This window comes from Musa acuminata, chromosome BXJ1-8 (assembly GCF_036884655.1).
Source record: "Musa acuminata AAA Group cultivar baxijiao chromosome BXJ1-8, Cavendish_Baxijiao_AAA, whole genome shotgun sequence".
Classification (NCBI taxonomy): domain Eukaryota; kingdom Viridiplantae; phylum Streptophyta; class Magnoliopsida; order Zingiberales; family Musaceae; genus Musa; species Musa acuminata.
Genome location: NC_088334.1, coordinates 4,721,696 through 4,742,620, shown reverse-complemented (window position 1 = coordinate 4,742,620; position 20,925 = coordinate 4,721,696). Strand labels below are relative to the sequence as shown.

Genomic DNA, 20,925 nt, shown 5'->3' with positions numbered 1-20,925 from the left:
AAGACTCAGACAAAGTCTAGAGTTTAATTTTAGTAAGATACATGTGAGACAATCCAGTGGTAATTTTAATGTACAATCTCTTTTCTATTTAAGCATTTCATTATATCAATCTGATGGAATAACACTCATGAAAAATGCCAAGTTCAAATTAATAGTAGGACAGTTACCAATTTCTTATGGATCAACATAAGTTCTCTTACTAAATTGGTGGTGTTACACCTTCCACCACCAAAATATCCTTCACGCAGGAAGTAACACCAACAGTGAAGCACAGAATCAAGTCCTAAGACCGGAGAGCAACTTATTGATCAATGTGCACACAGAAATCCACAAGTATGACCATCAGTAACAGGCTTCTTACTGGGTATTGACAACAGGAAGAACACTCATCTACCCATTTAAGAGAAGGGGAAATTAAATTGCTTTCTTTTTACACAACAGATTGAAATCATCTGAAAAAATAAAAAAAAACTGAAAAATGGCAAGAAAAATGGGTGAAGATCATAGCAAATTCAGAAATTGGGGAAAGCTTGTGAATTTTGGTTCCCATCCAATCTCGGCACGAGTTTTTGAGTTATTCATCCTCTTCCCCAATGGACCATTGGTTCCTGGAAAAACAAACTAATTACAAGGTTTTCACATGAACAAAGGGTGTTTTATGTTTCAGAAGGCAATGATCCAGGAATCTAGAAACTTGCCTGTAAATCCCAAGAACTTCTTGCTGAACTTTCCACTTCGGTTCACATGATCCATAATTTCCTGCCTGCACCATAGACACTCTGGATAAGCTAGAAATAAAATCATCGATCGAGCAACAGATGTAGTTGCATCCAGATAATTTAATTTAAACAGATGAACAAGAAACTCCTTGTAAGGCAACCTCGATAAAGGATGATTGTCACAACCGAGGAAAACTCGACCTCGAAGCTTCTTTTTCATGATTGCGATTGAAAGGGAAGCAGCATCCTGCATAGTATAATGTTCATCTTGAGTCATTAATATTAAGAGACAGTCATCAGTTGGCCAAGTTATGCTCCTAAGTAAGATCACCATCCGCAGCATTAGATGTGGAGATCTACACTTTGCTAAAAAGTCAAAAAACAAGGGAACAAAGAAATCCTTCTGCTTGCTAAAAAAAAATTCAGGGCTAAGCTTACATGGGATCAAATTAGCCAATGTCAAAAAAAATAATGAATAAATCAGACCTTAATAGATGCTTTTGAATTAACAGTTCAAATAAAATTTTCACACCTTGTCTCACTTAGTAACAATTCTCTTGTACCGTCACTTGCAAATTGAGATGCTATACTACCTCATCAAGGTAGAATACAGTGGATGCATGCAAAATAGGTTCCACACGTAATCAAGCAACTTAGATATCTGTATTGATGAAGTGCAGTCAAAGAAAAAGGACAAGCTTTCTGTAAAATACTTTCCTCGTCGATGATATGAATAAATTTCATAATATTATTCAAAATCATAAATAACTGACCCTACATTGGAGATGGACCAAAATCGAGTGAACAACAGTCACAAAGTGGAACCATAGAACAAATTTAAAAAGGGTAAAGGTTATAACCTCATAATGGATAAGGTTTAGTACATGATCCGGAAGAGCATCAACCGTTCCTTTATCCAACCAATACACATGAGCACCTCTATCTTCTTTGTATAAATAGTTAAGATGATAACATTATGGTAGAATATCCAATGATAGGTAGTCACAAAAACTGATAAAAGTGGAGTCAGATTCATCCTGCACAAAATCCTAGTTTCCTGACTAATATAAACATAAATTAAAAGAAAATCTGCAGAATTGCATGAAGGATATATATAGCCCTGCTAGCCTTACAACACACCCCCCAATGTCGAGAGCTTCCTTTTCTGCTTTTAGAAGGACATCAGTCCGCGGACTTCTTTCAACAGGCACCACAGGAGAGTCCTACACGATAAGGCAAAAGCATATTATAAGTTGCATAATGTTCGTTCTGGAGCATGACATATATTATTCGATTACATTGATATGAACTTCTGTTATTTGCTTATATCAGGGAATAATGAAGTAATTCTTACCAATGATCTAACAGAAACATTATAATAGCAAACTTATATTTACTGCCTAGTATGTTCAAGGAAATTTGGAGTTCAGATGAAATACAGTAAAGAGAAGACAATTTTTTGGAGTTCAGGAAGTAGAAAACAAATATGTTGCTACAGAGAAATATCTTAAGCTTGTGATCCGATACCTCATTACAAAAACCGTTATCGCTGCAATCATATACGGCAGAACTTGATGTAAACAGGAAAGAACCTTCACCACTCCAGTTTGATGCTGCTAATCTGCATGTGGTCAGAAGTCATACATGTTATCCATGTCCAGAATTTTCTCTAATAAGTAGAACAAAGGAAATGTTCTTCATAACCCCACAACTTAATTCTCACTTAAAAAATATGCACAAAACACATAATGGTCAAAAAAGAGAAAATTAACATAAACCAAATAATTTAGAGCATCCCCTAAGGTAAGTAAGAACATGGGCCCATCCAAGTAATAGCAATTCAGCAGTGAAAAAGGAAGCATCCCATGTCAAACTAGGATGTAAAGTGTCATCCTGTGAAACACCATAAGTCCCAATTGCAGCGAAATTCCTTATGTGAAAACTCATTGCAGGATATTTCAAAATTTTAAGGATCATCTCTTCTCTTTAAAATTGTAGCAGTGTCACTCCCAAAATGCAGTTTCAATCAGGTTTGTGACTTCAAATAAAACCGATGTACAAATCTAGGTAGGTGTAGGATATGTGCCGGTCATGCTTGTCCAGAATTGAATGCTTGAACACAGACAACATCTGAGAACATTATGTATGAGATGCTTTCTCACTAGGTTGATGGTTAAGATAATTCATATCAGTACGGATCTTCATACAGGACACACAAATTCTCTACAATCACTATCACCATGGCTAGTTCTAGAGACTGCCATAACCTGTCTGTCCTGCGCTTGGGTGTTTGATCAGCTGGAGACCTCATGACCTTTGTATATGTCATAGAAGAGTTTCTAGTGATATTATGGGCATGTACAAGTAGCATTATAATAATTTTGTCGTATTATCCACAGTTTGCTTTCAGTATCAAATGCATTGTGACATGCTGCTGTGCTACATGGTCAACACAACTTGAGCTAAAGGAAACAAGGATTCAAACCAAGAGTGTCCATTTCCTACATGGTATCAAATCTTAAGTTCATGCAAATTGATAAACTTCTAGAATAATGCTAAGAAAACCAGTGGGTGATTAGAATGCCTTAACATGTTTTTCAGAACCTTAAATGAACGAGAAATGTGCGACATTAATTCCTAGATAAATTTCAATGTTCAATATCAGAAAAGCAAGCATAACCTTGCATCACCTTCATTAGAAAATATAAAGAACGTTTACTGAAATTTCTAGGGAGATATTATATACCAAGACATGCTTCTGACTACAAAGAAAAAAGACTTCGTAAATAAAGCAAACTTATGCATGCTTTATTTGTGAAAAAGGTTTCAGATCATAAAACCAGAGTATGATCTTTACCTGACATCACCAGGGTAATCTGGGGTCCGAGTTGGAGGCGCGCAGAATATAACATAAGGAAATTTGTTAGTAGGCTCTGATTTCTTCAAAGAAGGAATGATCCCAAGCTTGATCAATTCATCATGATGATCTGTGGTCATCGTGTATCCAAAAATCTGACAAGCTGGATGTTCCTAGTCAATGATGAAATGAATAATATAATAACATTCCAAACCAGATTGTCATAGCACTTGAAGGTTCTGAAAATTTGCAACAATAGAGCATTATGAGAAACATTTTGATATTTTATACCAATGAAGACGTTGCATCTGCAAAAAGGAAAAGAATAATATAGATATCCAAATATATAGGAAGTTAGAGATGACATATGTAAATAACAATTGAATTTCAAAAGTGGACATCCAGATTGCTTAAATATCCTAAAAGAAAGTATACTGTCGGCAGACTGGCATAATGATCTTCCCATTGAGAAAGCACAATAACCTTCTCTCTCAGTTTGAGTGTAGAAAATGTTATTTATCTCTAGTCAAGTTTAATTCTAACACAAGTCTGTGATTCCTATCCATCCATTAGGATAAAACAACATGAAAACAAATCTTAGTTATGAGTTTATGGTGATGAGCACATGTACTCTCTCCTATCATTTCAAGCTCTGAACAGAGCTACGATTACTTGGTAAAGATCAACGCTCATATATGTTCCTACAAAGATTAATAATGGCTCTGAGTTACCTAATTGACAATACAACATTCTGGGCTTGGGATCAACTGTTGAAGGACTTTACAAGCACACAACCAACACTAAGCTAATTCATAAATTACTTGTTGAAAGCATCATAGTATATCTTCACTGCTGCTCTCATATATAGATTCAAATTCTTAGGTTGGACCCCCCTTGGGGATCTCTGAGTGAACAAAATTATTTTGGACAGATAAATGTCATTTTGTCATTCTGAGGGGAAAAAAGTAGTCTTATTCAGCAGTATCTTTAATCCAAGACTATGTCAAGCAGACCACAGTGGCACAAACAAAACTGTTTCGGTACATATGCTGGGAATATCGATCTCGGAATGACATCAACAAATGATAAGAGTTTTAAGTAATCTCTTCAAGTAATTCAGCCAACCTTATGCCACTTCTCAGCCACGATGCGACCAAGAACACCGGGTCCCACAATTAATAAATCATTTTGTCCAATTACACCAGGAGATGTTATTTTTAGTCCACCATCATTTAGTATTCCTGCCATCAGAAAGACAAATATATTTAGCCAAATAACATCAATCATATATGAAACATTCTATTAGGTTAAATATGCAAAACTAAGCTCCTTATTTAACATCAATGGATAACATGTCATAAATTATTAATATACAATTCAAAAAACAATAGTTCGAATAATCAGAAATTAAGACTAATATTCCTGTTTCAACAATGGGGTGGATAATTATGTCAAGAAGCAGTCTACATAAATTTGGATAAAGGAGACATGAGGGTAATCTTAAACAACAAATATACGAGTGTTTTTGGCTCCACTCGGATATGAAGTGATAGTTATATAACATTTTTAGGTTGACACAGTATGCCAAACAAGGAAAACCTTTTTAGCTTGCCCCCATCTCACCTCGGGTTTGATCCAATCCCTATATCTTATATCCCATTTAATGATCTACTGTAAGAACAATCTAAAAAATTGGTCCTTTCTGATAATTATAGCAATCACAGCGACGACTGGAGCCCAGTCGTCCGACAAACAACGCAGCATTCCTTCCAAAGATAGCATTCTGAGATATGCATCGAATCGAACGGGAGAAAAAGAAGGAATTATGAAGGCGAGGGGGAATATTCGGATGCACTGACCGGTAGGTGGACAAGAGGCGGAGGAGGAGGAATCGCCAGCGCGCGACATCGAGACCGGAGAGCGTTGCCTACTTTGAGGGCGGAGAAAGGGGAGGCTCGCCGGAGACGAGGCGGAAGGAGAGAGAGGAACGCAGAGACGATGGCGGAGAATTATGGTGGGGATTGGCGCCGTCGAGACTCCTACGGCCATTTGATTGCATCGACGTGTCGGTAGCCACCAACATATATGGATAAGACATGTTTTCTCTTTGCATCATTCCGCTTTTACTTATCTACCCTTACAGTTTTCGCAAACTGCTCCCGAATTCTAATATGACATTTATTTTTTTAAGATAAGTAACGAAGGCATAAATCGAATATCTTTAATTCCATTCATATATCCATAAAAAAAAATTAATTAAAAATTATTATTTTTTACTGTTTTTATTAATGTTTTCTTGTTCATTTATTTCAACACATCCTATTTTCTTAAAAAATAAAATCATCATCTCTCTTTCTCTTCTTTGTCATCGTCATCATTCCTTATTACTATCGTCGTCCCAACACGAGAGCCCCATCGTGATACGATTGATCTAATCGATTACGATCTTGTAGTTTAATTTAATACTTGCGAGCTTTTCTTAAGTATCAAAGAAGTTACAAAAGAGGTTCGATCGTCCTCGCTAGAGGTTGGATAGCGCACCTTTAAATGCTCGAATCCCATCGAGCAAAAGCTCTAATTGGCGTTCAATAGTAATTAAAAGTTGAAGCAACCTCCTCATTGATAGTATTACCTCGTTATTATTGGTTGTCTTCTTATAGTCACCGGTGTAATCTCATTCTGGAGCATAAAAGTAATAAAAAGGAAAGAGCCTCGTCATCATCTAACAATCTCTTCATCGAGCACGAATATAGTAAGACATTTGCTATCATAGAGGCAAAGGAGAAGATGATGATCGACAGGTTGAAGATCAAAGTAATTTAATCTTTTAGAAAATAAGGATGGACATAAAATAAATAAATAAGGAGATGCTAATTGAAAAAAGGTATAAAAAAGTGATTATTTTGAGAAATTTATCAAAAAAAACATTAGAATTCAAGAAATATAAAAATATGATATACTTTTTTTTTTTTAGTATTTATGTGTATATATACACACATCCAATCTAGTAGTTTGATGACGTGTATCAAAAATCAATCAAGAAGAAATAAACCTTTAAAAAATATTAGAAAAAGTAAATTGATTTATTAATTCCAGAAGATTCTAAAGAATGATGACGCACGCCTACTTCGAATTCCCAAAAGCGCGGCTTCGAACGAGCACGAGAAAGAGAGAAGAGGCGGGGGTGGGGGGAGGGGGAGCGCGGGCGATGGCGATTTGGGGTTCCCAAGACTGCGGTCGAAGAATAAGATCGTCGTCAATGGAGCCGGTTTTTGCACCAACTTGCTCTTCCTCCTCCCCTCAATCGCCTCAAGGTCGCTCCTCCCTTCTGCCGACTCCATCTTCTCTGTTTGTAGCGCTTGTCCGTCGCTACGTTTCCCTTTCTTGATTCGTTTTGCTGCAGGCCCGACAGGCTCCATTGGATCCCCTCGTTCCTGGAATCAAAGCTTGTTGGGTAAGAAACGGAAACCCTAATGTACCTTGAATGAGCCACTTCAGGTAATCGATTGCCTTAGCTTGAATGTAGTCGCTGATTCGGCTATCTTGTCGATCTTTGAGGCCAGTGGATTTGATGCAAAGTAAATGCTCGCGACGAGGTGCCAGTTTCTTTATGATTCTACTGCAACAGACCATCACATCGACGACGAGGAGCCAGTTACGGCTTTTTATTCACCCAACAACAGAAACAGACCATCAAACATTGCTGCTAAAATCAAAGAAAGTGTTGACGAACTTAAATTCTTTTTTCACACATCACATCGTACAAAAAGTGTAGAAGATTAAAGCAAGAGAGCAAACGGTAGAAGCCATAAAATTCTCGAAACAAGGAAACAATCCAATGATTGATTCATAAGATGGCGACTAAAACGATGAGATTTGACAGGCATCATTCGAGTCCACTTCGTGGCCACTTGTAAGTGGCATTCCTGTGCAGAAATTCAATCCAATGACATCAATGAAGTCAATGGAGGCCAAGGGGCTTTGTAAAGGAAAGAAAGAAAGAAAGAAAGAAAAAAAAAAGGTGAATAAAACTTGATATCCTAAACATTTACAGACCCCTCGCAGCCTTCTAACCACAGGAGGCCCTATCAAATTAATCAATCACAGGAGGAAAAAAAGAAAATGATAGGCTGACAGTAATCTTCGGTCAAAAACCGACGTTTCCACAGCAGCCTGAAATGCTCATAAAGCAGTTAAGACGGTTCCATGGCTAACCAAGCAGGAACCTGAATACATCACCAAGTGAAATTATTCCTTCCACACGCTTGCTCCCAGCCTCAACAATGATGACACGCCGCACCCCTGTCATCGTAGATGGTGAGGCTGGGAAACAAATTAGAACTAGCATTACTAATGAAGAAAAATTACCAGGATTTGCCAGTCTCTCAATGACTTTCTGTAAAGGATCAGAAGGGAGACACATCTGGCATCTCTGACCATTAAAAATCCCATATGGAGAATTTGCATCTTGCCCTAGTTGCAGTGCCTGATTTTGGCATAAAAGAAGAACCAGTAACATTCATTCAATCAGCTCAATATGTACAAAATAGAAAACAAACAAACTGTCCAGAGAATTGCAGTATTAAAAACAAAAGCAAGAAAAACATGCGATTTAAACCAAACTAGCGTGGACTTGTTCAACCAAAGTTCTCTAGTGTCTTTTTTCTGCTTCAACATTTTTATGGGGCTCATCTTCCCCAGTCTGAAACCCCAGCGCTTTCGACCCACCTGTGAATCCTTGGGGAAAAGGCTGGAACCAACAGATCAACTGAAGACATCCAATCCAAGCCTTTTCTCTCAAAAAATGATTTCCACAGTGCAATTAGCTGACCGATATGAGATATGGATGAAAAAATGATTTTCACCCATATCTCATTGTTCAAACAAAAGAACCAAAGATGATGAAAACAATTTCTTCAAACTTGTTATACCCATGAGTGTACCAACCTACTAACAATGTTCTCCAGTTGTCGTAAGGAGAAGCCTCGCTTAAATTACACTGTTATTCAAATCAATTAACTAGAACTGTATGTAGCAAAATGCAACCAACAAGCACGAGTGTGCATTGCCATCTGCATGATTATCAGATTTAGCATGTTTGCAAACTCTCTCTCTCTCTTTGAAATTAGGAAAAAAACATAATCTTTGTGTGTAATTCTTTTAATAAAAAAGAATGGAGTTCTAGACAACTTACCTGATGAATACTCATTTCATCAAGATGCATCTTTGCATAAACTGTGTCTTTAGCTAATGCTGTTATGTCACTGTAGATAGAAGTATGACAAACTACATAAAGTCCACCCAAAATAAAGCATTAATTCTGAAAATACAAAACTGGCAATCCAGCATACCTTCTGGAATATGTATCCACCAAAGAGTCATTTTCATCAACTATTGGTATTGCACTAACTTCAGCTGTAGGAAACCGATTTTAAACTCATAAGATTTTGGTATGCACATGATGTGTATACAAAGTATAAAACAAATTGATGTCTACCGAGACACAATTTTAATTGAAGGTTGAATAGAAGGAAGAGAAAAAGAACGTTAATAACCTAGATGATAAAATATAATATCTTCACATATTGAGAAGCACTAACACCAAGCATATATCATAATTGTATGCCTTTGTGTCTGTTAAATATTGAAGAAGATGAAACCACATTATAAAAATCAAACAAAATATATGTGGCCCAATCATCAAGATCAATTTTTATCAGCTCGATTGATCTAGCCCTAGCACCGTGGACAACTTGAATGTGCTCCCAGCTTATTAGCATGTAAAGCACTAGAGGAAGACCAAACTAGCATGATTTTTTAGTTACCCTAAGCAGCTAGAAATTATAACACAGGAGCGGACAAAGACCTCTAAATAAACATCGACTACTTTGGCATCCAAAGCAAATAATGCTCAGTTAGTTCCTAACCTCCAGCAAAAAAAACTCAGTAACTCTGCATGTCACACAACTGTCATTGTAGCTATTTTGCCCTTCTCAGCACAGGACTTGTAGAAATAAAATTTGAAGGGTTGATCTCTTAATTCATGTCCATTCTGTGAAAGATAAACTCTCTCCCGGTGTCACCTTATTAACCAACTAACCTAGCATGCACAAACTATATGTGTTTGCCACTCTAGTCTATGACTCTACATGGTCCCTGCTGTTGCCTTAAGTATCACAAAAGTCAACCACAAACTAAGAGGTTTTCTCAGAATCTTTCCTCCTAAAGTAGAGCTTCACAGTAGTGATTCATAGTCCATGTATAACCACGTAAAACATATAATTTGACCATGACGTCGACCAACTTGGCATCACAAATTTCACTTATGTTATTCGCCCTATGGATAGATTCGACTTGATGCTAGAAGTCATGCATCCTCGCATCATATATATATCAATAGAATTATTAATCTTTTGAACTGTCCATCTATCACACTACATATAAGGGGTAACATGAAGCATGGTGCTGACATGTGACAGTCAAACTCTCTTTTTTCCCTTTCATGTGTCAGTACGCATGCACAAACCTACATATAAACTTGTATGACTATAAGCTAGATTTCTAGCCAAACACCCATGTAATCAACTGCTCGGTATAAGCTAGTTTCCAAGAATGATTAAACCTTCAACATTTAAGAAAAATATAAGAAACCACAGCAACCAAAATTTCTACTTTTAAACAACCAAACACATAAGAATAGTATGAGACATCACTTAAAAACCATATATTAGACAGAGCTTGAGCAAAAAGAGCAGATTTCACAACTTTTACAAAATAGCACCATGGCAAGAGTCCACCTTGAACCAACAAAGAAAGGGCTAAGCTGAGTGATGCATTTGCTCTTAACATGGTTATCGAACGGCCACTTTGATCCCCAATTCTTGGTAGCCAAGTACCCAAAGGAAATTTGCAAATTGGTTGTAGTAAAATAGGTAAAGAACTTGAAGAGTGTTTGAAGTGTCTGCAAATACCTGAAAGCACAGAAAGTGGAACTGTTAGGCATGAGATTGATAACCAAAACAAAAGATTATACAAAAATCCATAGTGAGACTGTCAAAGGGAAATTATGATTGTGCATAGCCAAACACCACAAAGAAGAATGACTTACATCTTAAAATTTCTGAAAGAGAAGCAAGATGCAACAATTGCGGAAATGAACCATCTTGAGCTGATGAACGGATAATTGGAACAGTAGATACTTTATTATGCAGAATCTTTAGAGCTACATCCTTCAAGGAATCATAAGGACCAGCCTAGATAAGGAATAACATTCAGGGTGAAACTGATCTGATATTTCAATATATAAAATACAACATTAAGGGTAACAGAAAGATATTAAACTTACAAGGAAAAAGAGTTATAAATATTTCAAAAACAGCACATTATTTTGCTGGAGAAACAAGACCAAGCCAGTAGGGACTTAATAAAATTGTCAACATGCAGATAAGAAACTGAAGTCTCGATCTTGAGGGGCAGTGCTAAATAGGAGCTTACATGCACTATGCGCCTTCGAAGTGGTCTCCCATGCTCATCTAACTGACCATACGTTTGATGCTTTCCCTCTTTCCAAGCAGATATTGTGTGTATCTCGAGTTCTTCCTCTGTTAGATTCGAGCCACGATTCCCGAGCTGCAGATGACCAAAGGTTTATAGTCTATGATAATACATACATATGCCAAGAGAGACAAGACAAAAGGGAAAAGAAAAACTAAATACCATTCGCTTGAAGAGCATATATTTGTAAGCTTTCGACTAGTTAAAGAAAATACAGTACAATTTAGTGGATATAAATGCAAAATTGCATATTCTTTAAATGTCAGACGAAAGTGGCATTTTAAAAAAAATAAAAAGTGAACAAATGTATCAGTCAATAACCATCTGCAGACAAGCATTTTCACAGGAAAAAAAATAGATCTTGGCCCAACCAGCCAACCACCATTATCACCACTGTTATTCCCTCAATCTACATCATCAGAACAATAATTAACCATGATTTTGACAGCATTCTGCACTTATCACCTACAAGTGTTCTTAGAGCAGGCAGAATATTTCCCATTGCCATCAATAGTCTCCTATAAGCTTGAAGGCTAAGGAAGAGGATGAGGAAGTGAAGAGTTCAAGAGGTAAGGCCCCTATGGCCCACCACAGACTATCTAAAATTGGAAATGACAAAGAATACCTTTTCACAGTGGTTGCTTATTTTATTCTTTCATAATCCATAAGTTAGTTTAGCTGTTAGGATTCACATTTAAAGAATATTTTTTTATTAAAAGGATTACCCTTAATCTTTTTTATTAACAATAGCTTATGGAAACAATAATACTCTAGCCAGATATTTAATTATTAGATACATAATATTATTCATACAAAATCAGATCATGTTTAGAATGTACTATACAATTAAAGATCCATAGCTAACTTTAATCATAATGATCATTCAAACTATATTCAAATAATGAATGGAATATGCTATGAGTAGGTGAATGATACATCATTTACACACCTCCTGCAGAATTAAAATGAAATCCAATGCACTGAGGACTCCGACAAATCGACCCCTAATAGAGTCCCATAGTGGAGCCACAGGAATTCCCTGAAAATCAATTTATTTCAGAAACTTCAGGAAAAAATAATTCTTGAGAAAAAGAAAAAAAAGACTAATACAGAAGTAATTGAAAGAATTAACAGGATAATGTTTATGTTTTTCAGTGGTAAAAGAACTGCAATGGAAATCACAAAGGTTCTGCAGAATCAAAGATACACAGTTAAGCATATAATTTTTTTTCCCAGACTACCATAATTTGGAAAGATAATGATATGTGAAAAGGCACACTACACATGGTATGGTATGTCCTGGTATAGATAGTATTTATTGGTTCAATAGGTTACCAGTACATGGACTGATGTCAACCGGGTGGTACACCCGGTACTGCATCTATACGAGGCGGTATAGGTCTTGTACCATCTGGTATGCTCAATATAGGGTTGGTATCAACCAATACACAGAGGAAATACCGAGCGGTTTCTTCTTTTTTGTTTTTTCAGTTCTTTTAGGTTTTTCGACACTCGGTACACAAACCAGTACCTTACCAGTCCAAACCCATAATGGAACACAAAATTGCAAACCACAAAGCATTGACACACAAAAGTCCTCTGTAACTGATTGTGCTTCTATATATCCCCAAGCATAATTAAATATTATTGGAGGGTTTCAGTTTAACTTACAGTTTTAATGGCTTCTAGTTTAAGTATTAGCCCTTCAACTACCAAAATGCTAATATAGTAAACAAAAAATCCAAAGCATCAAAGACATAAAAAATGTTAATGTGTGTTGGGACGTGGTGAGGCCCAAGCATCTCATGGCAACTCAGGCAAGACGCCTAGGCTTGGGTGTCGCCTAGGCGAGTGCCTCCTGGGAGCCCAATGGCCTAGGCACTTGTTTGGATTGACCCAATTGCATTGAGTCAAATTCTCTATATTGAGTCCAATCCAAACTTAGCCAAATGCTTTGGGTCGATCGATTGATTAGATTCCTTTTGCCTTCCTATATTGAGTTCAACCTAGACCAAGCCAAGTGGTTTGACTCTATCAAGTAAATTAGCTAGATTTCTTGATGGCCCATGTTCTCATGCGAGCCCTAATTGACCCTCTTGCAGCTGAGAGCTCCTCCTTTGACGTTGTCAGATGACTGAACAACCTCCCCTCTCGCGAATACCGCCTCCTCCCCCCAACGACCTTCTCCAACATTATCGGTATATCTCATATGTTGTCTCCACCCAACAACCCTCCTTCGACGTCACCCGACGATTGCAATCGTGAACGCTGCCTCCTTTCTCCAACAAACTCATCTCTTCAACCATGATGTAGGCCCCCTCCCCCCATTCTCTCTCCCTCACTCTGATCTCTCTCTCTCCCCCTCACCCCCTCCCCTTTTTCTTTCCTCCCCAATGCAGGCGCCCCCACCCTCTTGCCTTTCCCCACTCTCAGCTCTCTCTTTCTCTCTCTTCCTCCCCCTTATCTCTCGCTCGATCTCAGCTCTCTCTCCCCCCGCTCCTCCCTCCTAGTGGTGTAGGGCCACCCCCGACCCCCCTTTCCTCTGCCCGCATTAATATCTCTGTCTATCTCCAAGCAATGCAGGGCCACCCACCCCTTGCTCTCAACTGCCACCCACCTCACTGCCACCTATGTCTCATAACCGCCACCCACCCCCTGTCTCCCCTACTATGAACCACCATCCCCTGCCTCAGCATTCAATGAGACAATGTTGGATTCAGATACATTTGAACTCAACTAGACAGCCAATCGAGGGGCACCACCACAAAAGTGTATTCTCCATTCTCCGTCATCATCTTTGAACTTGGTCAGACTCCACTAGTATAGCCTCGCTCTTGAGTGTTGAATTATTGGACTGTTAGTGTTTGTCATTTGGATTGTCATGGTAGTCTTAGGATCTTAAATCATGGTAACTATGGGTAGCAGCTTTATTTTAGCGGTTAAACATATGCAATTTCAATGTTTTAACAGTAATATTACGAATATGAAATGACGTGAAACTCATATGTTATCTAATTTTTATTTTTAATAATTATTTTTATCCTTAACTATATTTTATGAATATGAATATGAAATGATGTGAGCGACTCGCTCGTGTGAGCCTAGTCTCGCTTCGCTAGGGAAAGTGCCAAGCCTTGAACATTTTGAAACCTTGGCACATTTTAGCACTTGGCACTTTTGACAACACTGAACTGAGTTAGTCCTGCCTGATTAATTGCATATCCAAAATGATCAAAAGATAATATGTGAAATTGAGTCCTCAGCATTGTTTGTTGAATTTCAAAAATAGAAATGACAGCTCAACATTAAAGGAAGTACCTGTTCATAAAGGATATGAAAAGCCTGCTTCACAGGCAAATTAACATCAAGAGCAATGACCTGAAATTTAACACACAAATGAATGGAAACTTCACCAGAATTATATATTATGCATAACAATGTCCACGCTATTATAAAAGATTAAGCATTTGTACCTTTCCCGAGTTAGGAAGCAAATCATAAGCTGTATGTGCAGACAAGAATGTAGAAATATGATGACGAGATATCTTTATATCAGCCTCTGATATCCTAAGAGCAGTGTCCTGCATGGTACCATCTGACACTGCCACCTGCTTTGGTGCAACAAATAACTTTGGGCTATTAAAAGACCAAAACAATTAATTGATGACAATTAGATGCAGCAGTCAGCTTGTATGAAAAATATACATATTCTAGAAGAATGTTGGCATATTGCACTCGGTATTTCTTGATTAGAAAAAGATCTTCCTAATTGATGTGCCTTTCATAATTAAGTCAGAAAAACATAGTTGACGTTGAAGAGTGGAAAATTAAGCATAAAATGTGTTACATTGCTATCTAGATTCCTTTTGACAAAAAAAAGGTAGCTCAATGCATGAAACTCCCACCAACGTAAGGTTTGGAGAAGATCACCCAGACTAATTTTGATAAATGCAAGGCTAACAATGTATAATTATTATCAGACATTACAAAGACAAGAAAATGTGTCGGCAAGAGTTCATTACAAAATAATTACTATAAACTTGAGAAAAACAAACTGACAGTTCATATAAACATCAGATAACACAGAAGTCATAGCAGATAGGTGTAGATAAAGTTATCCTGTTAGCTTGAGCAATCATCATATGTTTTTCCCTTAATCAATATAGGAGCAGTTTTGGTCTCTAAATTAGTTGCAAACTTGAACATAAAAGATACCCAAAGCCAAAAAACTAGAACTGATCCTCAACAAATTTGGAAGATATAGGTGAGTTCATATAATTTGTCATCTTGCTCTAGAAAAGATGTTCACATGCTTGCTAATACTACAGAGTTAACGAATTGAACTTAATTTACCAAAAACAATCTTGTTCTTTCCCCCTTTACGTTAGTTAAAATTTGCAAGATCCCATCAGTAATAGGGAATGTTTCCAAGTGTGCTCAAAGGCTGTACGTCAAAGATGCACTTGGCCACAACCGAGTCATAATTCTGCGACTAGGAAATTCAGCATGGTGCTGGGAACCATGGAGGTATGTTGCAACCACCAACTGTTTTGCCCACTTATAGGATGATTTTATTGTTACATCTTACCTGTACAGAAAACTATCATGATTTTTGACAAAATCTACAACACAAAAAATTGAAGATAAGAAGATGACATTGCTACTGCAAAAAAGAGACCTTAAACAAAAGAAAATGACCAAGCACCTAATGACCAAACAGAGTTACATGAAAACAGCACATAGTCAATCAATCATTGAGGTGAAATTACAGTTCAGTAGCATAGAGATTTTCGAGACAAATAACAAATCTTTTATTTGCTAAAAATAAATGTTTAAGAAGTTACTTTGGTTATGAAAATGTTCGCAGAAATTGTGCAACATTTTTGTAATCCAACAAGATTATCATCCTTGATATACTTTGATACTTTCGGAACATTTAACTTTGACTTAATACTCTGAACTATAATGTGAAAGAGGAATTGGGTAATAGTCGATGTCGAACTAGGTTTTAAGATCATTTTAAAGACTGGTTCAGAACCTAATTGTATGCCTAGTTAAGTCTTAAGTGGCCGAAGGTTCAAGTCTTGTTGTCAACATCAGGTATGTATGGTTGTGTAAACATAAGGGGACAGTAAACTTTTGTATCTGAGAAAAAGACATAGTGGTTAAGGCATTGTGTGCACACTCAATAGGTTAGGACATCAAGTCCTGTTGTTTGTGTGGTTACACATGCTCTTAGTGTGATTATCTGCACAAGATTGTTTCATTTTTAAGGTAAAAAGGAAAGCATGTAAAACATCAGATTGCATGGTAAAAGCTATCTGGCATTACATTAAAAAACAAAGAAACACGAGTACAGTAAGAAGAGACACGGATCGTCCACAGTTTCCTTCACTTTGATGATGTCAGTTGCAAGTATGGTTTAAAAGTGCATCTTCCTATGTCATGCATGCTAAGCACAAGACAGTCAAAGATGCACGACATAGTATGACATAAGACACCAAACAAGATCCTGTTGACTTCACTAATGTACCTCGGCATGTGACCAAGCACATGCTCGTCAAGCAAACCAGCTTAGCATGGTACCACCAATGCTGGCCTAAGACCAACATAAGGACATCACACATTCTTTTGAACCTAAAGATATAACAGTGAGTATGACAATGCCATTATATAATTGATATTAACTAGTTAGTTCATCATAAGGAGATTGATTGTTTATCTTAATACAACTGGTATAACTTACCTAACAAAACTTGTAGCACAACCATATGAAACTATTTGTTCTTTGTCCTCGGTTCATCATAAATTTAAGTAAAAAAGCAAGTTTTAATTTCATACAGGTGCTACATCATGTCTAACAAAAACTTCCAGTGAAATTCTATGATGCTGCTTTTTTTATTAGTCTTCATGTATAATATTGCATGCAATAAAACTTGTTAACAACACTTACCACATGCTGAAAAGCTTCATGGTCTATATCCATGCTCATTCTGCTATTAGGAGTTCCAGGGCTTGATAGTGCAGGCACAGGATTAGGCTCCCTAGTCAAGTAGATAGTGTTAACTATCCCATCGTTTCCTGTGACAAAAGGTTGGCATTCGTCGTGCCTCCACTCTCCATCAACAAAAAACTTGTACTGCATGTAACATGACAAATTGTAAATATCAAAACAATAACTTATGTCACGGATCATTTCATATAAAGTAGAAAGGGTTTGCTAAGAGTTCATGCATATAAAAGCCCATGATTAAATGTGTGGCTCCTGACTGCCCCACTTGTTCCAGATGATACACGAGTAAAAAAAAAAAACTATGAGCAAATTGATTACCAAATAAACATCCAAAAAGAACCTAGGACTGATGGCTAAAAGAGATCAGACTAAGGCATGTCATGCAAAAAGTGGAGTCCATTGTAAAAGCAAATTTTAAAAGCAGCATTCAATGAGAACAGGAATAGACCCAGAATGTACCTGATGTAACCCTGGTGTTAGACTGCAAATAGCCTGAAACACTGTAGGACAACCCTCCACAGGAGACATAGGTAAGTGTTCGGACCACCTGATGCATGCAGTTACGAACTTGTAAGCTAAAGTTATAGGCATGCAGTAAACTAAATGAACCACAAACACCAAATAACTATATCATATGACATGCTTAGATGGAGAAACAGGAGTATCATGAGCTGAGTCTGCATTTCACCTGATATCAATTTCCCACACCAACCATATATCAACCACCCTCAGGACATACGTTGCTTTTTATTTTTTTACCCCCTAAAGCATCACCGATATATGAACAAATTGGTCACAGAAATATTAAGGATCACTTGCAAATTCGAAACGATGGCTGTTTATGAGTTATTTTGGATGTGGGGTCAAATAGTTCTATTGAATTGATGGAATGGTACTTTAATCAACATATCATTTGTCTAAGCAATGACATGTTTGAGTGGCATATGTATGTTCATCTTTTTTTTACTTAATTAATCAATGGCAAAACAAAATAAAGACCAATTATATGAAAACAGTAATCTGATAGCTGATTCTGAGCATAGATAACATACCAGACTCCTTGTTTGGATAAACTTTCAATTTGCTTCAATACAACATAATCTAGATTTTATTTCTATCACAACAACGTAATCTAGACTTGTAATCTAAAATCATAAACAGACAATGATTTATACCTTGTAAATAAAAAAGGTGATTAACTACTAAAAATAAAATAACAGCATAAAGGTGATTAACAGATGTAAAAAGGAAAGAACTCAAAACCGACCTTGTAAAAGAGCCAGTTAGAAAGACCCTCCTCCCGCCGTAAGGCCATACGAATCGTGTGGGCACCAGCGCAGACCCGGAAACACCAGCTACCTCTTGCAAAAATTCGGTGCCCGAAGAGAACATATTGCCCGAATGCCTCAAACGAACTCGTCCAATGTAGAAAGACAACCTTTAACCTATTCTCCTCCTAACCAGGGGGTAATCCCCGGCCTTAGGTCAAAACAACCACCAACTAATACCAAAGTAAGAAAATATAGCACGATAAAACAGATCACAGCCCTAATTGTACGTTGCTTCCTGCAACGGGATCCTCCACAACACGCGCAGAGGACCCCCCCCGGCGATCACACATCCCAAGCCAGGAGGCAAAGAAACGCCCAAAATAGCATCAAATCTCCCAAAATCCCGCTGAAAGATTAAAGACAAGTCTCCACTCAAATCCCACCCCCAAAAACACTTCTCTAACAATCCCAACCGGAACAGCCGCTTCCAAATCGTCCCGACCTCCAAATCCAATCACCTCATCCAAGACGCACTACGATATCGATCGAAATCCAAGAAATAGAAAGAATCCCATCTGATCAACCAGAAGAACCGACCAAGGAACCGGATCTGAGAAAGCCGACCTCCGATCAAGCAAAAGACTTCAAGATTCCCAAATACGATACCTCGGACCCAATGAAAGGGGCTATAGATCATACCGTATATCCCACGGCATCGTATCGATCCAAGCAGAGGAGACCAGAGGAGGCGGAGGAGAGGAAAAAGGAGAGCAGAGAGCCGGAAGGCGACGAAAAGGGAGGAAAAGAAAGGGGACGATGAGAGCGAGCGAGAGAGAGAGAGAGAGAGAGGACAAAAACGGAAAACGATGTCGCATAAACATTAACACGCCCTCCTTCCTTTTCTAAGGTTCTTAGTTGACGGAAGGGAGTAAAAAGGTCGGAGGCGACCAGTGATCTCGGCCGTCGGTTCGAGATCCTGCGGCCGGTCACCACCTCTCCCAGTGGGTCCCGCAACCTATAATAATGTTTACTAATCCAAAACGGTAATTGGGACAATTGACACGCTAATGTTTCGGATTACCTCAGTATAAAAATATCTCTCTATATAGTTCTTTAGACTATTAGTTTTAATCCATTCTCCTCTTTTTGAGTCTTTGATTCTACTCATTTAAAATTTGGATGGATTTGGTTAGGTCAGATTCCACTGTAATTGATAGGGCCACCTATTGAATCTTTGACACTAGAATTAAGACAAGCTTCAACATCAGGCAATAAAAGTCTAAAGTAACAATATGTGTTGCTAATTTAGTTGATAAAAATTTCAAGTATTAATATTAAATTTAAATTTGTGGATACCACTTAGGAGATCTCTTTTTCTCTTAGAGACTAATTTATTAGTAAATCTTTTAAAGAATAATTACTTGCTATATTATTTTGATCAAAGTTTATATATACTAAGAATTAAGTTAACTATAAGTTTAAATTTTAATATTAAAAATATTCATATGTATAAGATGGAGAAAGATGAATTAAGTCTTTCTAAAACATAAATAGAAAAAAATATTAGAAAGATTCACATATAAGATAAAGAGATAGAAAGATATGGATAAAATTTGAATAATGAAAAGTAAAGAGAAGATTTATCCTTATATGAATAAAAAAAAAGTTAAGAATATTCATGTATGAGATGAAAAAAGGATGAACTAAATATTTTCACACATAAATAAAAAAATATAAAAAATATTCATGTATGTAATGAAAAGGGAACAATGTCATGTTAGCACATGTTATTCTAAATAGATCAATATAGCACTTATATTATTTATTTTATTTTATTTTTATATCACCAAATATTTTTTTAAAATAAAATATGTTAAAGATAATTTATTAGAAAAAATCTCTCTTTTTATGTTTTGCTCAAAAGATACCCTCTTTTTTTTTTCCTATTACTGTCCCCTTTTTTTCTCTAATTTCAAATATATCATTGATTTGACATTTAATCACCTATCCACTTTTTTTTATCCCCAATTACAGTATTTTCTATTACATTATAATATTTTCAGAAAACATTGTAACATAGTAAAAAAAAATATAAATAATTTTCCTTATGAATCATATATGTTTTTCTAATTTTTTTAATAAGAATAAATAAGCAATGTCTATAATTTTTTTTCTAATATTTTTACAATCCATTGTCTCTTCTTTATAATGTTTCTGAAAATATGTCAAAAATACTGGAAAAACTTTAAATTATATGAATATTTTTTTAAATAAAAATATTTTATTTTAAAAATAATTTTAGTTTAAGAAAATAAACATTTAAATAATTTGACTTCTATATGAGTTATAGTGTTTTTGACACATTTTCAAAAACACTATAACTCTATTATAAAACATTATAATATAATAAAATAGACTGAAACAACATTTATAAATATTACAAATATTTTTTAAGAAAAATATTATAAATATACTTATAATTCTTAAAAAAAATATTATGGTGTCTTTATA

The 20,925-nt window shown here is 36.5% G+C and overlaps 2 protein-coding genes across 5 annotated transcripts; both read right to left on the bottom strand.

Moving 5' to 3' along the window:
• Positions 1–264: 264 nt before the first annotated feature.
• On the bottom strand, positions 265–5,638 carry LOC135586910 (uncharacterized). 3 transcript variants are annotated; one of them, XM_065081259.1, is made up of 9 exons: positions 5,436–5,638; positions 4,702–4,817; positions 3,577–3,749; positions 2,247–2,340; positions 1,832–1,942; positions 1,580–1,669; positions 881–966; positions 699–763; positions 265–621 (listed from the first exon to the last, which is right to left on the bottom strand). In XM_065081259.1, the coding sequence occupies exons 1-9, from the start codon at positions 5,623–5,625 to the stop codon at positions 575–577; spliced, it is 972 nt and encodes a 323-aa protein (XP_064937331.1). In that variant the 5' UTR covers positions 5,626–5,638; the 3' UTR covers positions 265–574. The 3 variants fall into 3 exon arrangements, 2 of the variants coding, with proteins under 2 accessions (XP_064937331.1, XP_064937330.1); XM_065081258.1 differs by having other exon boundaries at positions 265–608; XR_010476531.1 differs by lacking the exon at positions 265–621 and adding an exon at positions 1,252–1,380 and having other exon boundaries at positions 725–763.
• Positions 5,639–7,390: 1,752 nt separating this feature from the next.
• Positions 7,391–19,256, bottom strand: LOC135587167 (sucrose nonfermenting 4-like protein). Of its 2 annotated transcripts, none has more exons than XM_065078235.1 (13): positions 18,411–19,256; positions 17,603–17,690; positions 17,084–17,269; positions 14,604–14,738; positions 14,449–14,508; positions 12,080–12,169; positions 11,071–11,205; positions 10,685–10,829; positions 10,374–10,547; positions 8,928–8,991; positions 8,771–8,840; positions 7,945–8,062; positions 7,391–7,878 (listed from the first exon to the last, which is right to left on the bottom strand). In XM_065078235.1, exons 1-13 carry the CDS (start codon positions 18,533–18,535, stop codon positions 7,787–7,789), a joined length of 1,482 nt encoding a protein of 493 aa, XP_064934307.1. In that variant the 5' UTR covers positions 18,536–19,256; the 3' UTR covers positions 7,391–7,786. The 2 variants fall into 2 exon arrangements, with proteins under 2 accessions (XP_064934307.1, XP_064934306.1); XM_065078234.1 differs by having other exon boundaries at positions 7,578–7,878; positions 14,604–14,741; positions 18,411–18,681.
• Positions 19,257–20,925: the final 1,669 nt, after the last annotated feature.

What these genes read in the sequence shown, in the direction of transcription:
- LOC135586910 (XM_065081258.1), bottom strand. Translation starts at nt 5,625, where the DNA reads ATGGCCGTAGGAGTCTCGACGGCGCCAATCCCCACCATAATTCTCCGC. An exon ending in GATTACCCTGGTGATGTCAG is followed by an intron (nt 2,341 to 3,576) that starts GTAAAGATCATA and finishes GACCACATGCAG; the next exon opens with ATTAGCAGCATCAAACTGGA. An exon ending in GACAATCATCCTTTATCGAG is followed by an intron (nt 764 to 880) that starts GTTGCCTTACAA and finishes TCTATGGTGCAG; the next exon opens with GCAGGAAATTATGGATCATG.
- LOC135587167 (XM_065078234.1), bottom strand. Translation starts at nt 18,535, where the DNA reads ATGTTCTCTTCGGGCACCGAATTTTTGCAAGAGGTAGCTGGTGTTTCC. An exon ending in CCTTTCTTTGTTGGTTCAAG is followed by an intron (nt 8,992 to 10,373) that starts GTGGACTCTTGC and finishes GGTTTCCTACAG; the next exon opens with CTGAAGTTAGTGCAATACCA. An exon ending in ATGAAATGAGTATTCATCAG is followed by an intron (nt 8,063 to 8,770) that starts GTAAGTTGTCTA and finishes TGCCAAAATCAG; the next exon opens with GCACTGCAACTAGGGCAAGA.